The following is an 18,822-nucleotide window of genomic DNA, read 5'->3' as shown; positions in this document are numbered from 1 at the left end:
TCTACATACATAATTTTCTTCATCAAAAGATCTCTCTTTGATTTTTTCATCAAATTTTTTCTCAAAAACCTCAGCTTTTTTTCAGAAGATACTGATACTTAGTTATTTGTAAGAATAATGCCTCAATTTCTAAATCAATTCGCCATCTTCTCCCCCTCTCATTCCCTCAAAAAATTACACGTTAATCGTTTCTGTCGTCTTACAACCTTACAGAGAGACGAGAGAGACAGACAACCAACTCAGCACTCGTTATCTTAGCCTTTAAATTTTCCTCTTCAAAAATCTACAAATATCCAGCATCCGTTCGTCATTTCCTTCTCGACTGCATAAGTATCCCACGTTCCCCTCCCCACACCCCTCACCTTCTCACAACTGCAAAGTTATTCGCTCTACATTTTGTCAAAATGTAATCCTCTCTTCTTTTTTCTCTCTACACAGACTAAACGACCGAGATTTTAAATCCGTTCTTTAATGAATTTTCCGCCGCGCCGTGGCTAATGCCACCACAGCCTTTTAGTTCACATCTCTTTAATTTCGGTTCTTTACTTCTTGACGAAAGTCGTCGTCGTCGTCGTCGCTTCGCCATTATATTATTATCGCTTTATTTTTCAGCGTCTTTTCTTCCATTCTGCCTACTTCATCCCTTCCTCCTCTCACCCACAACTCGCGTATACATCTTTTCACAGATAGTAATTCGACGAGGATGATAATGGGGTTTTACAACTTTTCATAACAACAGCATCAACGCGAGTCGCGAACGCGCAAAAACTGCCTTCTTTTAAGGTAGGAAGGATTACCGTTCTTTTTCCCGAAGCCGAATTCCTGAACGGACAATTTCCCGAATGGACAAATCCCCGAATGCATTTTCCCCGAATCTTTTTCCCCGAATGCCAAAATACCGAACCCTTTCCCCGAATAATTTTAACCCGAATGACCAATTTCACGAGTAATTTTACCCCAAATGCTCAATTCCCTGAAAAGTCATTGAATCTCTGTTTCATTACAATCTCCATGGTAAGTATGTCACCCCCCTTACGTTGAAAAAAATATATATAGATCTAATGTATGCTGCACTATCTAGATACTTTTTTTCGAAATTTCTTCAGCCTGTCTCCTGCCCCCAGTATCTTCTTTAAAAATTGTGTGATCCTCTTTTGATACAAGTTTCAAAAATTGGCAACGTTGAATTTTTTTTGAAAAAATAAATGATGAATTCGATTGAGCTTCTGCGACTTCACGAATGGAATTTTTAGTACGTACATAAATTTTAATATTAGTTGAGAAAAATTTCTCAAAAAATAAGGTGAAATATGAAATATGCAAATTCTCCGTCTGCTCGCATCGAAAATTGATCGCTTCGCAGTCTAGAAAGTTGTTGGCGGAAAATTCGCCTACTGTGTGTGCTATAAAGTCTCGTCTCGTCTCAGTTGAACGAGCATTCATCGCGTCTTTTGGTTTATTCTCGAAGCGGCTTTCGATAATATATTTAAATTGAAGCCAGTCTCATTGGCTGGCTCGTCTCAAAAGGTAATTGTTTGCCTTTATTATACCGCCGTTTCTTTTCTTGCCCCTTATGCCCACTGTATACTCGACTCGCTTTTCGAGCATAAAGGAACGTTCATTTATTCTTACATTATTGTATAGCGCAGTACTCTAGCGAGTAGGTATAAGAAATATGGAAATTTCAAAAACCTATCGTCTATTGCAGCGTGTGTTAACGAAAAGAAATGAGAAAAATCTGCACTCTGCAGTACGATTTTTACTTTACATAGGCTTCTGAAGACGCCGCACAGTGGGATGTGCAAATATTTAGGAGGAAAAAAATCGAGAAATTGAAAAAAACGAACTGCACTAACATGACCAAAACTCAATCCCAACGTGTACTATAACCCTCAAATGATTTGCTTTGACTTGTGCTGGCAGTTTGAACGCACGTTGTGTCGGTATAGCAGCATGTTGAATAGAAGTACCTGGTTTCGCAACAAGATGCACTTGTTTAAACATACGTGCATTTTCGTGACATAGGCGTTGATGTTGATACCGTTGATGTTTTCTTGAAGCATTTTTAACGTAGATTTCAAAAATATGCTTGTTTTTTAGTTTTGATGTTCTATAGGCCGAGTAATCTTTAATTAAAGTCAGTACATTTTACTATGTAATTTCAACATAAACTTCAAATTTTGAAAAAAGCCTTGATGTATCCTGAAAAACTATTTTCACGAAAAGTACCACTGAAATGTGTACTTTTACATGGTTTTATCAATTTTTGCTACAACTCGCAACATTGGGCAAAAACAAGAAAAATACAACTAAAACTGATGTATTGTGGCTACGAATCATCAATTTTTTGAAAATAAGGGTTTGGTGGGTAAAAATTGGCACTCTAAAGGCCAGGAGGCTACCTAAAACGAGCATAATTCAAAAAAAAAAAAAGTTTCCAGTAAAGTACCTACCTACTAATACAGTCAATTATGGATTTCACCTGGAATTAATTGGGGGAAACATTTTTTTACACCAAAATTCTCGGGATGGTGTCCTAAATGACATACTAAAACCCACCCAAAATCCGCGTGGAGCTTCTCCCCCCAGACCCACATTTGTGCCACCTAGCACAGTTTTTCGCGATTTTCTCGCGAGGAGTTGATTTTACGTCAAAAGTAGCTTTATTTTTGTGTTCTACGTCAAATTTCCGATAGAGTGATATATCAACTGTCCTTCTACCCCTAAGGGGGTGGGGCTAGAACCATTCAAATAGGGGGGTTTCCTGAAAAATACCTAAAGGCTATAGGCGCCTAAAAGGGGTGAAATGGTCCCGAAAGCGTTCGAGTTGATATTAGCATGGAAGATGGGTACCATTGAGAAACTTCCGCGTGAAAAATTTCAGATCCACATCCTCTCCCTTAATTTCAATAACACTTTTCTCAGCCCCATTTTAACCGATTTTGAAAATTTTTCAGTATGTTATGTATATTCTTAGTAGGAAGTTTCTCAATGGTACCCATCTTCCATGCTAATATCAACTCGAACGCTTTCGGGGACCATTTCACCCCTCTAAGGCGCCTATAGCCTTTATGCATTTTTCAGGAAACCTCCCTTATTTTTGAATGGTTCTAGCCCCACTCCCCTTGGAGGTAGAAGTACAGTTGATACATCACTAGATCGGAAATTTGACGTAGAACACAAAAATAAAGCTACTTTTGACGTAAAATCTACTCCTCGCGAGAAAATCATGAAAAACTGTGCTAGGCGGCACAAATGTGGGTCTGGGGGGAGAAGCTCCACGCGGATTTAAGGTGGGTTGTAGTATGTCATTTAGGACACCATCCTGAGAATTTTGGCATAAAAAAAATGTTTCCCCAATTTATTCCGAGTTGAGTTCTCATATGAGCTAATTTGACTAGATTATACAGACATCCACCAATTTTCAAAATTTCGAGTCTTTACTTTCTCCCCCTGTCACTTCCTTATGGTTTTGAGTGGAAATATCTTCAAAATCGTGTTCAGCGCATCAAAAAACCTAGATTTAGACACCCCACATGAAAATGTTCAAAATATTGAGTTTTTACCCACTCCCCCTACCCCCTTTGGGGTTTTGAGTAAAAATACCTTCAAAATCGTGTTCAGCGCATCAAAAAACCTAGATTTAGACACCCCACATGAAAATGTTCAAAATTTTGAGTTTTTACCCCCTCCCCCTACCTCCCCTTTGGGGTTTTGAGTAAAAATACCTTCAAAATCGTGTTCAGCGCATCAAAAAAACCTAGATTTAGACACCCCACATAAAAATGTTCAAAATTTTGAGTTTTTACCCCCTCCCCTACCTCCCCTTTAGGGATTTGAGTGAAAATACCTTCAAAATCGTGTTCAGCGCATCAAAAAACCCCTATACCCCAACTTTCAATTTTTTTCCTCCTAAATATTTTCACATCCCACTGTGCGCCGACGGTGGAATGGCGGCGACGACGCGCGACGCGACGATGAGATGTTAATGAGGAGCCATCGCTCAACGTCGATAAAAACGCGGCTCGCTTAGCTTAGCATGGTCTAATACCTGCTTCTGAGCTTCTGGTACTTTTGCTCCGCGCGTGTAAATTTATTATCGCGCGAATACGCCGGTGAAACTCCAAAATTAGAGGGAGAGCGAGCTAGCTACGCTAGCTGAGCGAGAAAACGCCACGTTGAAAAACTTATCATCATCGAGCGCGCATTAACAACATTCATCATTCGACTCGGCGTGCTTTTTCTTCTCGACTCCTCTTCTCGCGCCTCAAAAAGTCAGGATGAGTTGTGGGGGAGAGTGTTGGTGTGTAATTAGCCGAGCTACAGTACAAAATTAGGTATATTATACGCGAGTAATGAAGGAAAAGTTTTTGGGAAATTGCATTGGTACTGGCGCTTCGAGCTCCTCGGGCTGAATATACTCGTACTACGACGACGACGATGAAGGTGTGTGTATCTGTATATACGTACTATACTAATAGTATACTTCGTTATACCGTACAATTTAACGTTAGTATATTCTCCCTTGCGAACAGGGGCGGATGGGGCATTTTAAAGTTACCGGGATCTGGCGCCGGTGCCGATGCGATGCCAGTTTTTTTGGAGTGATGATTGGGGGGGGGGGGGTTGTGACAAAGAAATAGAATTATGTGTACTTTTTAAAACATTTTTTACCTTGAATATTTTAGCCAATGTTGTTATTTTGAGGTGGGCAAAAAATTACGAATTCGTCAACTTTTGAGGGGAAAAAACGAAAACGTTGCTGATTTTTTTTTTTTAATTGAACAATTTGACGAAATTGAAATGAGTGTATTAGATTTATTTACTAAATTAAATTAGAATTTGTACCTATGCTGAAGTAAGCCAACCTAAGTATGTATGTATTCGTAAAAAAGTAAACAAAATTTTGAAAAATTTAGAGTTTAATAACCAAAAAATTGCACCTACACTAAATTGAGCCAAATAAGTTGAATAAAATAGGTATGAAACGGTGAACATTTTACCAGAGCAGAGCGAGGGCAAAAATTTTGGAAAATCCAAACTTGAAAGGTGTAAAAAAATGTTATTTTTGTTACCAAACCTGCAAACTTTGGAGCCGATATCATCTTGGGTTCTATTTTTAAAAGAAAAACAAGCTTTTAAAAATTTTCATTTCGAGATGCCTAGAAACGAGGTCTTTGAATGCAAGTAAGTATAGCAGTTTATTTTTTGATTTTTTAAACTTTAGAAATAGAATGATGTTTTTTTAGGAAGTTAATTTTGAAAAAGAAAAAAGAACAAGCTCGAGCGAGGGTGAAAGCTCTTGCAAATTTGTATTTTCAGGAGAGGTGTAAAAATGATGTTTTTTCAATGTGAGGATGAAGAGTTTATTTTTCGGCTTTAAAACTTGATTTTTGGGGAAATTTTCATCTTGATTTTGAAAAGTAAAACAAAACAAGTGCGCCCGAGCGAAGCGAGGGCAAGAGCTTTTGAAAATTTGTATTTCAAGAAGTAAAAAATAATGTTTTTCTTTCATCAAAGGTATACTTTCGGCCCTGCTGCGGCGCCGAATTCGAGTCAAAATCAGCGTAAAAATCGGCGCCGAAATCCAATTTTTACCGGGATTTTTCCCGGTTCCCCTTATGGCCCATCCGCCCCTGCTTGCGAAGAACTGAAGATGAATTAGCAGACACAGTGTTAATCAATAAAGCTACGTTGCTCGGCTAAGTGGAAAATGTTGGAAAGAAAAGCGTCGAGTCGAGGTGTTGGAACGTGAAGAAGATCTGTGGTTTGAGTTTGGTTTTGAGTTTTCAAAGCATTGCTCAAGCTGTCTAGGTAGGTATAAGGTACCTAACCTATACACTGTGATTTGTACTGAACAGAAAGTACGAATAAAAAATGCTAAATTTTCAGACTCTTCGTATGAAATTTCAGTTTCTTTGGAGCATATATTAAGTTCTTTTCGTTCAAACCATATCTACTCGTAGATAGGTAGGTCCATACAGAACTTGGTTGAATTATTCGCCATAAAACAAAAAAAATCGAGTAATGAATTTTTTCAAGGTGAAGGGCGAAGGGGACCATGTGGTGTAATTCATCAGTGATTCGCCAATTCATTCGCGAACGATTTTATTCGCCTCCAAGTAGATCATTCACGATCAATTAATCATCTTCAATTTTTATAGATATGGGTTGACGCAGTCAAATTTCGCCATTTTGTCCTCTTTCACTGGATTTGATTTCGGAGTGATTCAGTCGGTCTCCAATGATTAATTTATTCCAAGCAAATCGTTCACGAACGAATTGAGTCTTAGTTTTGATGATACACTGATACATGAATGAACACTCGATTTTTGTCGTGCCTTCATAATTACTTCAGATAATTCAATTTTTCAGAGATTCATTCGTTCGCGAATGAATCGAGCCAAGATTTTGATTATGAGAGTTGAAATTGCCAAATTCCAAGTTTCATGTCCTTTTCAAATGAGATCGATTCAATTTTTCAGTGATTCATTCGTTCGCGAACGATTCTTCTACTCTTCCATGAAACTCGTTCGCAAACGAACGAGTGAATTGAGTACAGATTTTGATGATCAGAGTCGAAATTGCCAAAACCCAAGTTTCATGTCATTAATTTTCACCAGAGATTGATTCAATTTACTTTTCCGAGCAAATCGTTCACGAACGAATCGAGCCCAGATTTTGATGAATGAGAGTTGAAATTGCCAAATTCCAAGTTTCATATCGTTTTCAAATGAGATCGATTCAATTTTTCAGTGATTCATTCGTTCGCGAACGATTCTTTTTCTCTTCTATGAAACTCGTTCGCGAACGAATTGAGTACAGGTCCAAGTTTGATGATGGAGTTCAATTTTCAAACTTCATAATGTTTTATATTGTCTATCAAGATTGATTCAATTTTTCGGTGATTCATTCGTTCGCGAACGACTCTTCTCTTCTGAGTGAATTGGTACAGATTTTGATGACGAGAGTCGAAATTGCCAAAACTAAAGCCAAGTAAGTTTCATGTCATTTTCGCCAGAGATTGATTCGATTTACATTTCCGAGCAAATCGTTCACGAACGAATCGAGCCCAGATTTTGATAATGAGAGTTGAAATCGCCAAATTCCATGTCGTTTTCAAATGAGATTGATTCATTCGTTCGCGAACGAATCGAGTACGGGTCCAGGTTTGACGATGGAGTTGAAGTTGTTTTAATCTTCATCATATCGTTATCAACCAAAAATGATTCAATTTTTCAGTGATTCATTCGTTCGCGAATGATTTTTCTCTTCTGAGCGAATCAAGTACAGACAGATAAGATTGATTCATTCGTTCACGAATGATTCTTCTGTTCTGAGCAAATCGTTCACGAACGAATCGAGCCCAGATTTTGATGGTAAGAGTCGAAATTGCCTAATTCCAAGCTTTATATAATTTCTTTTTTAGTGATTCATTCGTTCGCGTACGATTTTATTCTCTTCTGAGCAAATCGTTCACGAACGAATCGAGCCCAGAGTTTGATGGTAAGAGTCGAAATTGCCAAATTCCATCATCATCATATTTATTTCCTGTACCAGTACGTAAAGTACTATCACAAACATTACAAACTTACGTATATTTTATAATATGCAGTCATCACTTTTTTTTTAGTGATTCATTCGTTCGCGAACGATTATTCTATTCTTCTGAAAAACTCGTTCTTCGCGAATTAGACGATAGAGTTGAATTTTCAATCTTCATCATGTCGTTGTCAACCAAGATTGATTCAATTTTTCAGTGATTCATTCGTTCGCGAACGATTCTTTTCTTCTGAGCTAATCGTTCGCGAACGAATTGAGCACAGGTTAGGGTTTTGTTTTGATGAATTTTCAAATTTGGGCATTTCGTTCGTAATTACGAATAATTAAATTTTTCAGTGAGTAGATATAATTAATTTCCAAACAATTTCTTTATTCCGAGCAAATCGTTTATCGCTGATTCATTCAATTCCCAAATGAAATCTCTAAATACAAAATTCGCACGCGTACATGTAAGAAAATTTGAGTGAAATAATGCTAGTGAAAACTTTCATTCATACATGAAAAATATGAATTTTAGGCGAATTTTTGTCAAATCGATGAACTCATGATGTATTTGTGTCTCTGTCTGTACATGGATCGTGACAGTGTTTGAGAAAGGCTATTGAAAAAATTTTTAGGGTTTCCCACTCGTTCCCTTTGCCACATCGTAGTCGGTTGATTATTCACATTTCATGTCTCAATTCATCGCCCTTGCAGTAGATATTACGCGTGCATAAAAGCAGGAAATCCTTAATCTGCGGATGATCCGGTCACATCGCTAACACCCCAGGTATAAAAAGCCGACGAACGACTTCATAGTTCATTCTAAAAGTTCGTCGTACCCCTTACTACGGCTATGACCAATCACCTAGGAAAATTACACCGAGACCCCGATCAATGCTGCGAAGAATATCCCCCGAAAGCTATTAACAATTAGTCGAGATCGAGCTGCAAGCAACGTTTCCAAGAAAGGGAGAAAAGGAAAGGCCACGCTATCTTTGTACAATGGTCGGGGCAAAAATCACCTAATAACAAATCCGTTTAGTACACATAATAATACTACGAGCCAAGTTGGGAGTAAAACGGCGAGATGTAATTATTTGTCGGGCTCGGTGTGCTTTTACTTTACTTACTTAGTAAGTATAAACACACCGCATCGTCGTTGTCGTGCACTAGTTTAACAGGGTTATATACGTAGTATGGCGAAGCAGAGGAGATGAACACCAGCATCGTCGCCATTCCTACCTATCCCACCGCTGCCGCGCCGCGACGAGAAGACCCGAGCAAAAAGGATTTAATAAACAATAAAATAGACTTATATAGAGATACCATAACCGCGCACCCTAAAACTGCCGGATTTTCTATACCGAAGCACTTACTTTTCCGACGATTATATCGTTGCTGGAATCTACCATACACACATTACGCGTTGGTTTTATATGTATAATATTTCGCCTAACCAACCCTCTGCTTGCCTGCTGCTCCACATTGGGCGACGCGACGCTACTAGCCGGATATTTACACCTCCGGAGGCAGCCCCACCACGTATAAAGCCGGCAGAAGATGACAGGCATTGCTTATTGCTGGAGAGGACGGAGATGGAGATGGACGCCGATCGACCGAGGAGGCGACGACGACGAAGACTCGCTAAAAACTAGTCGAATATTAGCCCGCAAAATAGGCTACCCGCGGTCCTCACCCGGCCCAAGTTGGCCGGAAGGATTATACGGCGCTATTAGCGGAACCCAAATGGAAATGATCCCTGTGCGCCTCACGCACTCGGTCGCGTCGGGTCGCCTTCTAACAGCTCTATACTATATATAAGTCAGAATCTAAATCTTATATACCGTATACATACGATACGATGGTAACTCGAGCCCCCCGCTTCGCTTTTTCACGCTCTTAATTTCCTAATTTATTATCTATACCGTAGACCCATTTCCATCGATATAATAACACGCGGGTATCGTTTTATTTCCCGTATATAAAGTGCACATTTTAGTCTCCATACTTTATACTCGTAATATTGTAAAGGCTCTCTCTCTCTATACCCGCACCTTGGGGCTTATAGTTGCGCTTTTTTCTCTCACATCCGATACTGAAAGTATATGGCGATAATTTTAGGGCTGAAGAGGAGAAGGGAATGGTAGCGATATCGACGATATAATAAGCGATATCCTGTTTACCCGGTATACATTTCGCAGGGCCTGGCCTGGCCATGGCGCAGCACGGATCGCTATTAATTTTCGCGTAATTTTCATTTTATTATACCGCTTCTTTCTGTGGGCCAATCCTTTCCCATCGTTTTATACGCCGATTACACAACAAGTCTTACTATACATATAAAGTCGCTAGGGTAGTTATCGTTAGCGAAAGTGTAATTTGAGTAGCGAAAAATTGTACGTTTTACCAGTTACTGGTGGAATTATTTTTCGGGTCAGAAATTTTAAATCCGAAGGCCGTGTCGTAAAATTTGGACAAATGGTTGGAATTGCCCTTCATCGATGCATGAAAAAAATTCTCGGTTGTTAAAAATAATGAAAAATTGTGTCATTATCAGTAATTATTTGTTTCGTCGTAAATACTGGTAATTCTTCGTATTATCGTGATATTACATTGTATTCGAGAAGTCAACAAACATCAATTGTGACTTTGTAACATTTTTCTATGAAAGCTCATTGCAAAATGTTTGAAAAACGTTTATCGACCAGAGCAGTTGGTGAGCTGCTATCTGGTGATATTTGTGGGCCATTTGATTGCTCCTTCGGCGGTTGCAAATATCTCATCGTGATCAAAGATAATTATTCAAATTATCATCACACGTTCGTCAAGAAGGAGAAAACTGCTGCAGTAGTATCTCGTTGCGTTCAAGAGGTACTATTCAAAGCTTGTAGCCTTGGTCACCTTGTGTTGGAATTTCAGTCTGACAACCAAGGTGAGTTTGATAACAAAGCTGTCCCCGTTCAGTGTTACGAGAGTTCAATGTTCATCAACAGTTTACGCCACACGCAGCTATTGAACGCAGTAGTAGTGCGATCATTGAGATGGCACAAACATTGAAATATTCAAATCCAGATGTAACGTATCCGGTTGAAATCTAGGCTGAACTCGTTACCACCTCCTCATATTTGCTGAATCGAGTAGGCAAATCTTCAATCAACATTTCTACTCCTTACAAGTTGTGGTTTGGAAAACCACTGCAAAGTGCAAATACAACACCCTCTAATTGTGAGTTGGAAGTGCTACACTAATGTTCCGATTCAATTATGTCAAAAAACGGATAAAAAGGTACTCGCAGGTTATCTAGTTGGATATGATGGTGACGAGCAATAATGAGTTTATGTTCCAGAGAAACGTGATGTTATTATTTCGAAAGATGTCACTTTCTGCAAGAAACTTTGAGATTGTGACTTGTGACGAACAAGTTACCATATAGATCAATCCAGATTTGTTAGATCCGATTGATACTGAAACCGATACCAAAATCAGTGATGCGAAGGAAACTAAAAGCACTACGTCAATGACGAAGAAAAGTGCACATTCTACGTCGAAGTCATCGCCTGTTACACTGAAATCTTCAACCAAATCGACTCCAAGAAGTTCACCAAAATCATCGAATAGTTCCTTGCTCGGGAATGATGAATTTGATGATGGTAATGATAATATCAATGACGATATCAACAATGACAGTCAAGACAATTTTGCACATGGTTCAGACTTGACAAAATGGCAATTATTACATGGCCAAAATAAAATCGTTCAAAATCTCCGATTCTCAACGATCTCGCTAATTGCATTGAAATCAAGATTTTCACAGCTGAAATAGAAACTTCACCGAAATCGTACGCTGAAGCTGTTTGAAGCTGAGATTGTTCCAAATCGAAAAACCCTATGGATACTTTGAAGAAATCCATAGTCGCTAATGACGCGCCGAATGTAGGTTTCAGATCTTGGGGAAAGCGATCAGACATTGTTACGTCTGATATTTCCTATCAATCATCAAGCAGCAGCAAGCGAGCTGCTTTACTTCACCAGAGACACTCATCAACACAGTCAGTGTGTTATTGAAAAAATCTGGAAAATTTTTCAACCAAAGACATCAGCTGTCTAAAACGGGAATTCAAGACAGCTCCAACGTTCCAGCTATGCTGATTTTGCCGAATGTCTGACAAGGGAGGTGCCCCAGGTGACATGCACCGATTTTAATGATTCTTGCACCATTGGATAGAGGACATCGAACATAGTCTACCACAAAATTTTCAGCTGCTGAAGTTGATATTTCGATTTTTCAGGGCAATTATTCGATTTTTGCATATCAATTTATTGTGAAAATAGAAAAATCACCCTGGAAGAGTCAAATATCAACTTCAGCAGCTGAAAACAGGGGTGCTAACCTTAATTATTTTTATTAAGGTTACGGTTTCACTCCAATTTTTTCGTTGACATTTTTCAGTTTTTGTTTCGGTTTTGGTTTTAAAATTCAAAAATTCAGTTTCGGTTTGGGTTTCGGTTTTATTTACAAAAATTTCGGTTTTGGTTTCGGTTTTCGGTTTTTTTCGGTTTACGTATTTTTAAAAAATTTCTTCAAAATTTCTCAATCTCAAAACACAAAGCGATTTAACAACCCAAAAAGCAACAAGTCAACAACAACAGCCAAGGACCCAATTTGATAGGTTCATTAAATTTATCAATTTCCCCGGATTTCGAGTCTCAAAAGTTGAAAATGTGAAAAAATCCCCCCAAAAGAATTGAAAAAACTGAAAAAACCCAAACCGAAAACCGAAAAAAACCGAAATAAATTATATCGGTTTAGGTTTCGGTTTCACTCACTCTGCTTCATTATTATTGTTATGGTTTTTTAGGGTTTTTAAAAAACTTATGAAATTTCGGTTTCTGTTTTCAGTTAGGGTTTGAAAATGGCTAAAATTAGGTTCTTGTTTGGGTTTCGGTTACGGTTTTCGGTTTTTTGTGGTTACGGTTAGCACCCCTGGCTGAAAATTTCACTGTGGGCTAGTCTTATCATATGTATTTTTTGGCCAATTTTTCAAAATTGCAATGTGAAAATCCAAAAATCGCCCTGGAGGGCTCAAATATCAACTTCAGCAGCTGAAAATTTCACCGTGGGCTAGTCTTATCATAAGTATTGAAATTCCCAAATAATATTAAAGGTTTTGGTATGCGACCTCTGCCGACCATTTTTGGCCAATTTTTCAAAATCGCTCTAGAAGGGTCAAATATCAACTTCAGCAGCTGAAAATTTCACCGTGGGCTATTCTCATCATATGTATTGAAATGCCCAAATAATATTGAAGATTTTGGTATGCGACCTTCGCTGACCATTTTTGGCCAATTTTTCAGAATTGCCATGTGAAAATAGAAAAATCGCCCTGGGAGGCTCAAATATCAACTTCAGCAGCTGAAAATTTCACCGTGGGCTAGTCTCATCATATGTATTGAAATGCCCAAAGAATATTGAAGGTTTCGGTATGCGACCTGCGCCGACTATATTTGGCCAATTTTTCAAAATTGCTATGTGAAAATCGAAAAGTTGCTCTGAAAAATCAAAATATCAACTTCAGCAGCTGAAAATTTTGTGGTAGACTATGTTTGATGTCTTCTATCCAATGGTGCAAGAATCATTTAAATCGGTGCATGTTACCTGGGGCACCTCCCTTGTGAGTACATTTCACTCAACAACTGGCGTATACTTTCAAAATGCTGACACAATGTTATTATGGATCCAGGTAGCTGATCGAGTTGCTTATCAGAGTTCATTGGCGCTAGTGAAGCATCTTCAACATCGACCAAATTTGAGGAAACATGATTGACGTTCTTCATGTGTGTACAGAGCAGTTTTTGCAGTCAATTTATTGCTTGATAATTCTCAAATTAGGAAAAGTGTTATAAATAATGAAAAATCATGTCATTATCAGTAATTATTTATTTCGTCGTAAATACTGGTAATTCTTCGAATTATTGTGATACATTGTATTTCAGAAGTCAACAAACATCAATCTTGACTTTGTAACATTTTTCTATTTGAATATCCGCAAATTCATTTGATTAGTATTACCGTTTTATGCTAACTTTTGCATTATGGCGATTTTCTATCCGTTTAATTTCGTGTACATATTTTGTCATTTGTAAATATAAAATATGTTAAATACATCGTTTCATTTCGAATTGTGCATCATATTATAATGATATTTCATCAGGTTATGTTCGAATTTCATTATCAGTATGCTCAATTTTTATGATCGGAGATGACCATGAGTGGCGTTTAACCCTTTGGAGGTTCTCTAGATTTCCATGTTGGGGAAACAAATTGCTTTGAAGAGTGTAATAGGGTACCTTGCCCAATGCTCAATTGACTGAATCGCAAAAAAGTTGTGCTTTCAAAGAAAAATCATTTTGGAAAATGTAAGTTTTGAAAAATCTCATATCCTTCATTTCCAACAAAACAAACGAACCAATATAAATTGGAAATTTTTTTCAAAAGTAATTCAACAACATGAGTAAAAAACATAAGTCGAAAGCAATTTTCAAAAACATTTTTAAAAATTTGATGGTAGTAAAAATGGCTATCTGGAATTTCCCAAGTTGAGCAAAAATAAAAACTTGGTGAAAGAAATGCTTCTGACCAAAAAATTGAAAAAATAAAATAAAATCTAGACCACAAATTAATAGTCAGAAGATTTTTTATTGAATCTTAAAATCTTGTTGGAAATCGAGCCGAAATATGACACAAAATTTGGTGATATTGCGAGCTTTGTTGAGGGAGGGGAAAAGGGGTAATTAATGATAGAAACATTTTTGCTTTGAAGCCATCAATAGACTATTTTTACGTCAATTTTTTGTTTGCTCTGCCAACTTTCGTCTTTTTCCAACAATTTTTGGATCAATTTCCCTCATCTTTTATCACATTTTTCTCAATTTCGAAAAATTTGAAAATCAATTTTACTAATTTTCTGACCATTTTCAAGTAATTTATTTTCAATTCTCGATGAACTTTTCAAAATATTTTTTTCATTTTTAACAAATCTCGAATTATTTTGGCATTTAGTCAATTATTTTTGGCTGTGTACCATTTTTATGTCAATTTTTTGTTTTTTAAAATTAATTTTCGCGATTTTCAACCGTTCTATCACATTTTTCTCAACTTATTCACTATTTTAAAAGTCAATTTCACCAACTTTTCACCAATTTTAAAAATATGTACCAGATTCTAATTGGTCGAAATGAACGTATCGCTCTGTCTTCTTCATTCCATCGTATTTGTCTCAACTTCCACCATTCTAATACAATTTTTCGCCTGTTCGCAGATCAATCACGTCCGCCACGAATCACAGAACACCCTCGAAACGTCATCGTACCAAAGGACGAGGCTTTGACGCTGCACTGCAAAGCCGAAGGCTTCCCGGAACCGGCAATCGAATGGTACAAAGACGGCGAACCTCTAATACTGGACAGCAAATCACACCCCGTCCTGTTGGCAACCGGTTCGTTGTTCTTCTTACACGTCATCCACACGAAAAACAAACAAGACGACGGAGTTTATTGGTGCGTGGCGAAAAACGCAGCCGGAACAGCCATCAGTCAAAACGCTACCTTACAAGTCGCAGGTAAGAAAGAAAGTTCAACTTCAAAGTTGCACGTATCGTACGCGTACGTCGGTCGCGAGTTGCCTGCGTATAATTTATTACATTCTTATTGCTGCTACTGCTACCGTCATTTATCGTGTTCAAAATACTATACGGTAGAATGGGGTGAGAAAAAAAAAACAATTTTCATATTCCATTCCCCTTTTCTGCACCCATCACCTCTTCGTAGCACAAATTCCAACGCGTCAACTTCAAACCAAAACCTAATAAAAATAAATACCCCTCTAATAGTTTTCTTTTCTTTTTTTAATCACAACCTATAATCAGTTCTCCTAATTTTTCTCCTTCACCCAAAATAAACAAACACACACGACACGTCGGTGAACGAACAAAAAAAAAAAGAAAAACGAAAACACAACACCACGACTTTCCCACATTCCAACGTTTCGGAAAACAATTTCCTCCACCCCAACCCCATCGAAAGTTCGATTGAAGGAAAACAATCGCTAACGAGTACATACAAGCATCGTCTTCGTTGCTCCTGGAAGGAAAAACCAGCACCCTGGAGCGAGCGTCAATGGCCAAACGCCGAGGAATTTTTACGCAATTTTATCACGTGCCAAGTGTCCATTACTTGGGCGGCGTTGTTGTTGCTTCATCGTCTCGTGCTTAGCAGCCGTACTACCTAACCTACCTACCTACTCGACTTATAAAAATTTATAAGATATGAAAGGGCCTTCTTTCGCGTACAATAGTCGATTATTATTTCTTCGTATATATATTTTTTTCCTTCTTCTTTTTCTATATAATCAAAGGCGACGTGGCAGCCGAAACGCTCGTAGATACGGCTATTTCGACGTTCCTTTCGGCTTTCACTTACGCAATCACCATATACTATAGTATCTGAGCCGATGCAGGAAGAAAGCACTACAGGAAGAGGAAGCGCAGGGTTTTAAGCGAGCTATCGAAAAATACGCTTTATAACGACGCCGACGACGATGACGACGAGACGAAGGGTCGAATAGGTCGAATTTCCTCCTCTCTTTCTAAGTGCTTATTGTGTGAATTTGGAAAAAAAAGGCCCGCGATTCGAAGCTCCGCTGCTCGTGTAATGGAATTCGGCGTTTTTACTTTCGTTTCCGCGTCTGCCATGCCAAATGCTCTCTGTGTGTCGGAATGCTTCATAAAAAAACACTCCTTTTATACGTACGAATATGTACAGCTCGGCTCGACTCGACTTGGTCCACAAAAAGGGAAAATATAGCAGAAGTCTGCAGCCTTTATATGTAGGTAAACCTTGAGAGGAAAGTACAGACTGACTCGAAAGTTATGCCCCAATTTAAACACGATGCTTTCAAAATCACTTCTACAAGTATGGGTAAAAATGATGGACTTATCAAAATCAACAGGGTGTCCACTCATTTCTGGAAATGATTTTCCCTGACTTTCCAGGTTTTCCAGACCAATTTCTCTGTGTCATCAAAATCAACAGGGTGTCCACTCATTTCTGGAAATGATTTTCCCTGACTTTCCAGGTTTTCCAGACCAATTTCTCTGTGTAAAATTTTTTCGAACATCATGAGCTCCAAATATCGTTAATAGATCTACAGTTATTGTGCCCTTTTTTTCCAAGCATGACTGTGTGCTAAATAGGGTGGCCCTTATTTAAACTTGGCAGGAAATTTTTTTTTGGTTTTTCTAGTGGCAAAAATCAAGATTTTAACGTGCTGAGCTCAAAAACTTTTCAAAATTTTTATTTGAACCCTCAAACATCTTCCATTGGAACTTGACACGAATGATGAACTGGACAGAAATACTGAACTAAGTACTGAAATTTTATTTCATTTTATGTTTTTAATAATTCCTCAAATTTAAGCAATAGTTTTTTGAAATTCCAGGGCTTGTAAATTTTTTTTACATAGGCAATACATTGACATTTTGGCAATTCCTTTTTCCAATTTTTTCCAAAAAAGTTGAACTACAAAATATCTGGCAACTTTTTGATTGAAAAAAAAAATGCCTTCAAGATCCACAGAAGTTTAGAACCCCAAATTGAAACCCTTCAAGAAGGAGGAGGGAAGGAGAGGAGAGGTAAGGGTCGACCACATTGAAACTTGGATTTTTTAAATTAAAAAAAGGGGGAAGTACTAAGTATCTTTTCTTTAAAGTACAAGTTGAGATTTCAGAAGTACGAGTAAATACTTCCAAGAAATTTTTTTTTTCTTCGAAAACAATCTTTGAAACAACAATACATCTTATACCCCGAGGTGTTCGTCTTCGATTTGAACAGGACCGCTATTTTTAAAAAGAGCATTGTCTGAAACTGCCATTAACATAATTTCAGCTGCCCAAATTAATTTTTCAATTTTCGACGAATTTTTGAAAAATCAAAATTGATTATTTTTGGCGATTTATGTTTTTTTTTTAATTTTTCAAAATTCATTCTTATTTAGTAAAAATGAGAAAAATCAGTCCTTGAACCGATATCAACTCCTCTGAATTCACATTTTCCTAAATTCCGAGTCATTCTGGAGCTTCCAGCGCAATTTCCGATTATTCCAGAATTTTAAAATTTCTTCAGAAGTCGTAAAAATTAATTTAGCCAGCTAAAATTTTTACTTCCCCAGGGTGTCTAACAAAATTTCAAAATGAAAAAAAGGACTTAAAAAGGACTTTTGGCAGGACTTTCAGCAGGTAATTTTTCGAGCACTTATGGAATTTTTTGAGGTGTAGGGGGGGGGTCAAATTTTTTTCAAGGTGAGGTTCAAAATTTTAATTCAAGTTTTTAGCCAAAGGAATTTTAGCAGGACTTTTAGGACAGTTTTTGAACACTTGGGATTTTTTAAGAGGGTGAGGGAGTGGGCGAGATTTCTCCTTCAAGTTCGGAATTTTTTATCAATTAAGGAAAAGATAAACAAACTGGCCCCGGCGAAGCGAGGGCAAAGCTCTCAAAAATTAGAAGGTACGAGTATTTTGGGAGATAAAAATTATGTTATCTTGTGTGATGAGTTACTAAGTATATCATTTTGCTTCAAAATTTTTTAAATTCGAATAATTATTTTTTTTGAAAATTTAAAATCCGAAAAAGAAAAGCTAACGGACTTGAGCAAAACGAGGGCAAAAACCCTCTAAAATCATCATTTCGAGTTCGAGAGATACAAGAACGATGTTTGTATGTGTGACAAATTATTCGTGTTTTGCTTCAAAATTTTAAAATTTGAATTACGATTTTTTTTTTTGAAAATTTAAAACTGGAAAGAGCGAAGCGAGGGCAAAAGCGTTAGAAATTCAGTATTTTGAGAGGTATGAAAACGATGTTTTTTTGTGCAATAATCTACCTATATATTTCGCTACAAAATCTTAAAATTTAAAAAATGATGATTCAACACTCAATTTAAAAAAGAAAAAGAAAAGAAAAAATTCAAACTTGAAAAAGAAAAGCAAACAACCCCGAGTGAAGCAAGGCTAAAAAAGTTTTGATTTCAAAATTTCATGTTTTGCTGAGAAGTAAAAAATAATCTGTAAGGAAAGAGAAGTTTATTTTTCTGATTCAAACTTTGAACATTTCTTGAATTTGAACAATAAGCCATTTATGCGGAAAAAAGAAGAGCAAATAGCCCGAGCGAAGCGAGGGCAGAAGCTCCTAAAAATGTGTGATTCAAGTTCTAAAAAAGTCGAC

General features: G+C 37.5%; 1 protein-coding gene across 1 annotated transcript in view; it reads left to right on the top strand.

Moving 5' to 3' along the window:
- LOC135837960 (roundabout homolog 2-like) overlaps positions 1-18,822 on the top strand; it is a 638,803-nt gene that overhangs the window by 420,883 nt on the left and 199,098 nt on the right. The window contains exon 2 of the mRNA XM_065353404.1: positions 14,865-15,164. Coding sequence (XP_065209476.1) covers positions 14,865-15,164 — 300 coding nt within the window. The remainder of the gene's footprint in view (positions 1-14,864; positions 15,165-18,822) is intronic.

Source organism: Planococcus citri, chromosome 2, assembly GCF_950023065.1.
Source record: "Planococcus citri chromosome 2, ihPlaCitr1.1, whole genome shotgun sequence".
Classification (NCBI taxonomy): Eukaryota; Metazoa; Arthropoda; class Insecta; order Hemiptera; family Pseudococcidae; genus Planococcus; species Planococcus citri.
This window is presented reverse-complemented; position numbering and strand designations above follow the sequence as displayed.